Source organism: Barbus barbus (assembly GCF_936440315.1).
Source record: "Barbus barbus genome assembly, chromosome: 22".
Taxonomy (NCBI): Eukaryota; Metazoa; Chordata; class Actinopteri; order Cypriniformes; family Cyprinidae; genus Barbus; species Barbus barbus.
This window is the reverse complement of record NC_136750.1, coordinates 3,669,762-3,678,815: the sequence shown is the minus strand read 5'-3', so window position 1 is coordinate 3,678,815 and position 9,054 is coordinate 3,669,762. Positions and strand designations below refer to the sequence as shown.

Genomic DNA, 9,054 nt, shown 5'->3' with positions numbered 1-9,054 from the left:
ACAAGCGCAAACTTGTTAGAAATTTCCCTCAAAGATGGCAATACGTGCGGTCTTTTTTGCGTATTATGAGGGAGTCGTTTGTTTCTCATTTCAAATTCTGTCGATTTTATAAGGATTTTATCCTTCAGAAATGAGAAAACAGTGGATGGACCTGTGGAGAGCGCAGTCTTCGAAATAAGAGACAAATTGAATCATTTAGTCAAACGAATCGTTCAGAGCATTTGATTCATTTAGGAACACAGCCACTGTAAAAAAAAAAAGAAAAAAAAAAAAAAAAATTGAGCCAACGTCAAATTTTAAGGCAACCAGCTTCAGCAGATTTCTTATTTTTGTAAATATTTTCTCAACTTTTTGTATAAACTTAAAACAACAAGTTGAGAAAACTTACAAATCTGCTGAAGCTGGTTGCCTTAAAATTTGAAGTTGGCTCAACTTTTCTTTTTTTTTTACAGTGTACCGTGTTGATTTGGAGAAACAAAAGTTGATTCTCGAAGTTGCAAAAATAAACAATGCAGCTGGAAATATTGTCTAAAATAATTTAAAATTCTTGTTTATCAAACTCAGGAGATTATGTGTGAAAATTAGGCTACTGCTACGGTAAACTATATTAGGTTCAAATATTTTTGGAGTATTATTTACCTTTATTGTATTATCATAATGTACATCGAGTTGGAAGTTTGAGAGTCTTTGAAATGTCAATCTTTATGTTTCTAGAAAAATCACAAAGACGAGGCACGCTGGATAAGCCATAGCAGTCAATGTTGTTGCTAAGTGCATTAGCCAAGCTCCTTTATCAAAGCTAATATGTGGGGAAAAAACCTACAGGCTATAACACAAAACTCTTCATGCATGTTCTGTTTTTCTAGAACACATTTACAGTTGGTATAACAAATTAAAGATAATTTACACACATAGTAGCCTACTTGTAGTTAGGCCTTTACAAGGACATGAAGGTGCTAATTACAGAACAAATGAAAAAGGAGACATTTGACATATCACAAGCTGTATTTTTTATCAAGGAATTAACTGTACAGAGTCAGTCAGGATCTGAATCATACAGCATTCATTCATTCACTGTTTCCATGTGTATTAGTGTCACCCGTGAACAGCGGCTGTGAGTGAGAATGAGAGTGGTTTCATCATGCACAGCAGTACCATTACAGGGACAATGTTATTCATGCAACCTGAATTGCCCAGTTTCCTTTCGATTTCTTTCCTTTGAGCTTTGGAGAAATAACCCCACGGATATTCAAAACTGATATTAAAACCCATAAAATGTTCTTATTTCACAGCAGAAAAAAGAGCATTTTTGTTTGTACAGAAGCAATTACAATTTGTACAGGTCATCGAGCTGCTGAGCTAAAACCAGTGGTGCTTAAGGGTCTGACACTATAAGCGACTTCATATAAAAATAAAAATATTACTATGAGAGTTCATCTGCCATAAAACCCGCTTAACGTGTGATACTGTATATATAAAAGTAATTAAACAACTTTTAAGAATATAGACATCACAAGTCACTCGGAAAGTAGACAAGGTATTAAATCATAACACAATATGTATTTACTGTTGGGTTGTGCTTTCTGTTGATTCAATGAATCAGATCCATCTTGGATTTAATAACATTTTATAAATGCTTCCGGTTACACACAACTTCAGTAGTTTCATGTCCATCAACTTGGAAGCAGCAGGTATTAAATGTGTATGCATTTGTATGAATGAGAGAGTAAGCTGGTGGCATTCATGATTTTTTAAAATAAGTAGTTGAATAGCTGAGGTGATCACAAAACACAGCAACTCGTCCCAGACCCTCAAGCACCAATCCTCCGCTCACAATAGCACTGTGCATTTGGGCAGTAATTTAGTGCAAAGGAAAAGTTGCATAAATTTTTCTACTTGCAAGTGTATACATTATTTCTGTTCGCCACCACATTGGATACTTTTACTGCATACCCTCTGCCTGTATAAGCTATTCTATTGCATAAAAATAGGATTTTTTGTACCAAAAAAGTAGACTTGGAGACAAAACCAAGGGCGTCAAAGGAAGAGAAATTCAGACCCAGACACAGAAAGCTCTTTTGATATATATATATACAATGCTTTAAGGTTGTATAGAGAAATGAGAGCTGACAATTGTATATTTAAAAGCAGGGACATTACAAAAGCATTTGCATGATGCTCTGTTCAGATAAAGGAACAAACATGAGCTTGCAAAGAGAAAACGACTTTTTGATTGAAAAAATGGTACATTAACATCATCTCCTCCCTCTCAATGATTGGTTTACATTTCTCTTTATAGAAAGAGGACCATTGCTTCTAACGTTATTTAGGTTTTTTTTTTATTTACATTTAAAGACGATGTGTTAAGGACTACAGTTGACAGGCTTTAGGACAATGAGGCACAAATATAATACCTGAAACCATTACGTTTCTGTTTAACACACACACTTTGACATTTAATTTCAACCCTGTATGTTGCATGAAAAATCGCAGGTCATTATGTAGTCACAATGTAGTCATCTCATTTGTGTGCATGTATACGTATGGATCTCAAAAGAACAGGATTTGTGTCAACACCTTCTAAAGCATGTACCGCTTTTCTTGCAATATACCTTGCATTTTTGCTAGCTATGGGCTTTCTATACTATTACCTGCGGAACTATACAATTCAAAGACATATTTATCCCAGTTTCAGCCAATCAGGAGAGACTATCACATAACATCTACATGGCATTCAGCTGCCATCTTACATACATCACCAGTTAAATCAAACGCCTGCATCCATTCAGCCCTCAGTGCAATGCTTGGAAATAATGCTGGGAGAAAGTGACAAAAGGAAAAAAACGTGTGGAGTTTTACAAAACAATCAGTTCTGTGCTTGGAAGACTTTTGAGTATAAACAAAATGATGTAAACCCGATCTCGCATTCAGAATGGCTTGATGACGAATACGATGTGTACATGCATGGACACATACACGCAACTGATTTGGTAATCTGTCATTAAAAGAACAAATGAACTCACGCTCGACATTTAATGCATAATATGAGATTAATGGTTGAGACTTGGGAAAACTCATGTACGAAACCAACAAACCCTAGCAATCAAATCTGAGAATACACACTCACAGCAGGTGAGCTGCTTCCCTTTATTTGAAACAGACCATTTATTTCTTCAGTTGAAAGTTAAACCTTGTAGGCATGCTCTGATATGTCATACGGCGTTCAAACATGTGGTCTACAAAGTGACAAGACGAGAATCAAAATCGTGTGGAAGAGCCAATGAATAAAAATCAACACTTTAACAGTATAAAAGAGCAAAACAACTTACAAAATAAACAGACAAAACATGCTCTTCAGAAAAAAGACCAACCTTGAGAAAGATTTTGGCATACTTCCATTCTCTTCAGCGCGAGATTGTATAGAACTGATGTTGAGACGTATAATATACAAAGAGAGAGATGGGTACACATACATATGGGTCATCTTTTTCACAGACGGATTAGAAAATAATCTTCATGAGCTACTTTACTATAACATCTTTCTTGTTTATCCTCCATTTGCCTATGCTATCAGCTCTTTGGCCTATATGGAGCTCCTGAATTGTCATGGTCCTCGGCAGCCACTAGTGGGCGCTCACTGACACATGAGCTCCGTGCTCCTCCATTTTGCCTGATTCCATACTCAACTGGACAGCAAGACATAAAGGGAGTTCACAGTGACGCCTTCGTTTCCTGATCCCGTCAGAGCACTTTCCTGGATTTCCGAAGTCCTGGGTCCTGTCTCACTGCTATCATGTGCCTCATTTCTTCTTGCCCGTCTTTTTCTCAGGCTTTTCACCCTTGTCTGAGCGCACAGATCCCCCATCGACTCGGTCTGACTTTTCCCCTCTTTCCGAACCGCCTGCCCTGCTGCCATCCCTGCGCGTTCCCTCGTCAGTAGATGAGGTAGTTGGATTGGTCTGCCCCTGTTTGGCAATCTCTTCTTGCTCACTTATACTGGTGTTTATACTTGTGATCCAGCTTTTCAGATCGTCCTGCAGACCAAAGAGAGATTGAAGAATCAATGTAATGAGCTATAACCAGGACTGCACTGAATCAGCAAGAGGGACCCCCATAGAAAGCTTTGGAGATTTGTACAGAATTTAACCACCTGTCATTCACAAAGTTCTACACATTCCCCAACCTTTGTGTTTTTCTTTATTAAAGGGTTAGTTCACCCAAAAACGAAAATTAGCCCATGATTTATTCACCCTCAGTGCATCCTAGGTACTGTATATATGACTTTCATCTTTCAGATGAATACAACTGGAGTTATTTAAAAAAATGTCCTGGCTCTTTCAAGCTTTATAATGGCAGTGGGTGTTTTTGTTCAGCAAACGAAGTGCAATGAAGTGCATCCATCCATAATAAAAAGTGCTCCACACAGCTCCGGGGGGTTAATAAAGGCCTCCTGTAGCGAGTCGATAACTGTCGTACACGGAAGCAGTTCCCGCGGATGACGTAGGACGTACGCGTAGCACATGCTACATCGTGAGAAGTGATGAACACGGAAGTGCGAAAGAGAGAGCAAAACAAAACACCAGTCATGAATTAGAAGTACACAACAAGGATTTCAATATAAGCCAAGAGGAGACTGGCTTTCATTTGCTAAAGTAAGGAAACTTTCCTTCATTTGCTCCTGTAAACAAATGTTGGTTCTCGCGAAACTAGCATATTCTCACCGGTGCATGTGCTACGCATATGTCCTATGTCATCCGCCTGGACGACAGTTAGCACAAGCTTTTCGTTTCTAACATTTTAAATATTTATATTTTTCTTACAAAAACGCATCGATTCGCAACAGGAGGCCTTTATTCACCCCCGGAGCCCTGTGTGGCACTGTTTATTATGGATGGATGCGCTTTATTGGACTTCTTTTGGACTGTTGAAAAAAAACACCTGCCCACTGCCATTATAAAGCTTAGAAGAGCCAGGACATTTTGTAATATGACTCTGATTGGATTTGTCTGAAAGATTCTTCTTTTTACACCTAGGATGCCTTGAGGGTGAGTAAATCATGGGCTAATTTTCATTTTTGGGTGAACTAACCCTTTAAATATTTAAATTTATTTGATTAATGCTTTCTGCCAATAAGTGTGTAGTCTAGACTACTAGCTGGTGGACTGGCTTGGTCAGGTTAGTTCAAGCTGATAAACCAACATAAAACAGCAATAAACCAGCTTCTACAGTATGCAACGCAAGTCAGCTTTTCTTAAAATGTCTGAAGATTTCATCTAGAGGCCTGGTTAAAAATATCCTACCGACGGAATTAAAGTCAGCCCAAAATTAGTGCAGAACTGAAAGAAAAATTTAAAAACCAACTAGGATTAAAAAAACAAAAAACAACTCACCTCATCTTTAGCATGGAACAGAAACTCACTTCCATCCTTAGTTCTAAAATTATAAAGCACAATTAATGTTATGCAAAGAGAACACTACACAAGTAACCAATATTTTTGGAAAAGCTAATGAAAGTGCTAATGAAGTACTTGAGAGTGAAGACATTCTTCTTCTTTTTGTAACCACTGTTGATATCACAGGCACAACGGCTCAGGTTGATAAGCGGCTCGTTGTTGTAAGGTGTGGAGGTGTTCTTCGCATCCTTATAGAAGCCCAGCTCACCTTTATTCAGCACACAGTACAAGTTCACCCAAGATCTGCTGTAGTGTGGGAGAGACAGCAGAAGATTTGACCATCAGAGCCCAGATGACACCATGCACCAAATAGCTACTCACCTACTGAGTCTGGGATGACCAGCCTTTAAGACTGAGCAAGACCAAACTACTGCAGAAATCATTAGACCTTTAGAAAGACACGGACAGACCATGGCTTACCTTTGTAGAGAGGGAGAAGAACAGTCAGCGGCAAAGAGTGCATAAGAAAGAAGAGAGATTTTGGTTAATGACATATACTGCAATGTAAACGCAAATGCTAGTATGAAAATGGCTTCAGTGGACAGGCAGATTATATGCAAATCATGCTACAAAAGAACAGACAGCCATTCTTTTGAGTTCCTTAAACTCCTCAAAGCAATGAATTGTTTTGTGGCTGCAAAGGTGGCGTATCCAGTCTTATACAAAATGGCTGTATAAAGCTGTGAAAGGTGAAGGCTTCATACCTTGCTAGCCATGGCTTCAGAGACCCAGCAACTGTTGGTCGTCTGACACAGTATCATCCACCATCCAGGCTGATTTTAGTATTAACATGCAAGTGGCAAGCGGTGCTAACAGCCATTGCTGGATATGAAACTTGTAATCAGAAATGACAGCCAAACAGCTGCTCCTCAGTTTAACTTCAGGAAACATTTTAGGCTCATAAAGCATTCAAGCATATCCCACTTTGACTTTAAACTTGGTGAAAGAAAATAAGAGCTGCCTTGTAATAACAAATGTTAGTGCTCTAAGCATCAATAGCCTACACAATGCTAATATCAACATTAGCATAGCTTTGAATATCCAATCATACTGATTGGCATATTTGGTTTAGCCATTTCCATGCTAATTCCATGCCATGTGCCCATCATTTTTAGACCACAAAGACCCACCTGTTTGAACTCTTCTTTTGGCCTTCAATGTCTATTTTGCGGAAAAGGAACCCTTCATGCTGGGCCGTGTGGGTAACCGGCTGGGGAACTTGTGGGCTGCTCTGGGCTGGTGCGGACCTTGAGCGTCGTGTTTCACCAGCTGTTGGCTCCTTGGGTCGTGGTCTTCTTCTCGGTTTGGGTCTGTCGCGAGCACGTGGTCGGTCCAGTTTAGAAGACTTCTCAGGAAAACCATTCGGTAGACGTGGAATCTCTCCTCGGGCCTGAGTTGGAAATAAACCGTAATGTACATGTGATAAAATGTAGTTTAAAACAAGATTCACAAACATTAGATTGTCCACACACCTGTGCTGCTTCCCTTTCCTGAAGCTGCTCCACAATCTCAGCTAGCGTTGACCTTTTGTCCCTGCCAACATAAAAGGGACATTTTGATCGGAATGAACAGAAAAAAGTTGCTGGGCTACTTCAAAGTCAATAGGGGCTTTCGTACCGCATAGTTCTAGGAACTCAGTTCTAGGAACTAGCCAGCATGTTGGTTTCTAGAGAATCAATTTCCCCCTCTGGCCGTTTTCGTGGTTGCACTGACATCAAGAACTCTAAAGCAGCCAACAGCGACGTCTTTACTCTCTTTACAAACATCAACAACTGGTGAATAGAGGACGCCGTGATCTGAGCTGTTTTTGTTGTGTGTCATGGGTTTCATGATAACAGAGTTGAAATGTAAACACATTATCTACGTTACTGAAAGAGCATGAAATTCTGACTAAAACGTCTATGACAACTTGCAGTGTTACATTTCATCGAGGCTGAGAAAAGAACACAACACTGCACACAACAGGTACCTAAATTCCATCATTGCTATTTTCAATGTTCGTGGAGTAAATCTTTTTTTACATGGCTTTTTAAAAATGCTGAGTAGTCAGTGTTTTGTATGCGTTTGGCCAATCAGCACACACTTACGTCACTGATATTTCCTATGTAATTGTTTTAGACCCTACTCTGAAGTAGGAGCTAAATTAGTTCCCCCAAGTGGAGTTCCTAGAACTAAAACCGTTCCCAGTTCCTGCGGTGCGAACACGGCAAAAAGTACAAACTTCCACCAATAGTTCTAGGAACTATGAAAAGGTTCCACCGGTGCGAAAGCCCCTAATATGGGAAAGCATTTGCAATCCTTTTACGTCCTTTATGTGACAGGTTAAACAGTTCAACAGGCAATGTACGAGAAGAATTTATCCGTCAAGAATCGACTGGATCATGAAAAGTGAATGTGAACTGCAGTCAAGAAGTTTTCTTAGTAATCTGTAGAAAAAGTTTTCTTAGAAAAATTTATTTGAACCACTGCTTGCTGTGAACTGACTTAGTGACTTATGTGGAAGCTTAAAGGTGATGTTCACCTTCAAGAGAATCTCAACCTATCAGTATATATCAGCAATACTGTAACATTTGTAATGTCTTTTGTAATGTGGTTTGTTTGTGATCACAAATACAGTCACTCACCCGCCACCAGAGCGTCTGTCCGACTGCTCCCTGGCTTCCTGCTCGCTGCTGTCCTGTCTCTCTGGTCGGTGTCTGTCCCTACGCCGCACCTCATGGCCTTCCTGTTCACTAGATGTCTGTCTCTCCAGCCTCCTCTCTGCCCTCTCAGTTCGTTCTCTCCACACCTCCTGAGGCAGCTCGTCCCTGCGTGCCTGAATCAGCTGCTCGGTAGACAGTTGTCTCTCCATCCGCGATTCCCTCGGTGGGGGATGCTGCTCCACCAGCAGCTCTGAGCGACTGCTCCCACTCCCTCCCACCATGCTGTTAAGGCGTTCCCTTCCTCCGCCTGGCTCCTGGAGCACCACCTCTGCCATTACGTTCTCATGATACCGCTCCTGTTCCCTCTCTCTCTCCAGCAGGGGGTGGACCGCCTCATGGATATGTTCGAACTTCTGCTGTGGGACTTGGATCTTGAATTCCGTTCGCAATTGGGTGACCTTGTGCTCCATAACAGTGCCCAGTCCTGCAGCCACTCCAACAATCCCAGCATTCCTGGCTTCCTGAAGGCGATAAGTAGCAGCTCCATTCATGATGGGAGTGTAGTTGGCCACAGTAGAACCCAGTCTGTGGGCCACGGAAGAGGGAGAGGGCTGAGGTGTGATGCGCTCCACCCGGGGCTCACCCTGCTCATATATGGTCTGTCTTATGATGGAGGAAGGGCTACTGCGAGCAGGAGAAGAGTCCTGAGGGTCCAAGAAAACCTTCCGTCCCAGCAAGGGAGTTGGAGGAAGCTTACTCTGCTCTGCTTTTATCTTCTCTACCTAAATCGTTAAACAAGAGAATGTGTTATTATTTATACACCCACAATTCCATTATGTAACATTTATCAAAAGACATTATGCTATACACAATTTACGTTTTAGTGACATTTTTTGAATTTCAGTAGGTAGTCTATTGACAAGTTCAAACTATGGTAAAATTAAAGAAAAGTTTCCACC

General features: G+C 40.5%; 1 protein-coding gene across 1 annotated transcript in view; it reads right to left on the bottom strand.

Moving 5' to 3' along the window:
- Nucleotides 1–989: 989 nt before the first annotated feature.
- LOC306888078 (spectrin beta chain, non-erythrocytic 4-like) overlaps nucleotides 990–9,054 on the bottom strand; it is a gene marked incomplete at its 5' end in the record, with an annotated part of 69,495 nt that continues 61,430 nt past the window's right edge. Inside the window, 6 exons of the mRNA XM_079446207.1 lie at nucleotides 990–4,034; nucleotides 5,391–5,433; nucleotides 5,529–5,699; nucleotides 6,584–6,843; nucleotides 6,926–6,986; nucleotides 8,078–8,877. Of these exons, the coding sequence (XP_079302333.1) occupies nucleotides 3,801–4,034; nucleotides 5,391–5,433; nucleotides 5,529–5,699; nucleotides 6,584–6,843; nucleotides 6,926–6,986; nucleotides 8,078–8,877 (1,569 nt within the window). The 3' untranslated portion in view covers nucleotides 990–3,800. The remainder of the gene's footprint in view (nucleotides 4,035–5,390; nucleotides 5,434–5,528; nucleotides 5,700–6,583; nucleotides 6,844–6,925; nucleotides 6,987–8,077; nucleotides 8,878–9,054) is intronic.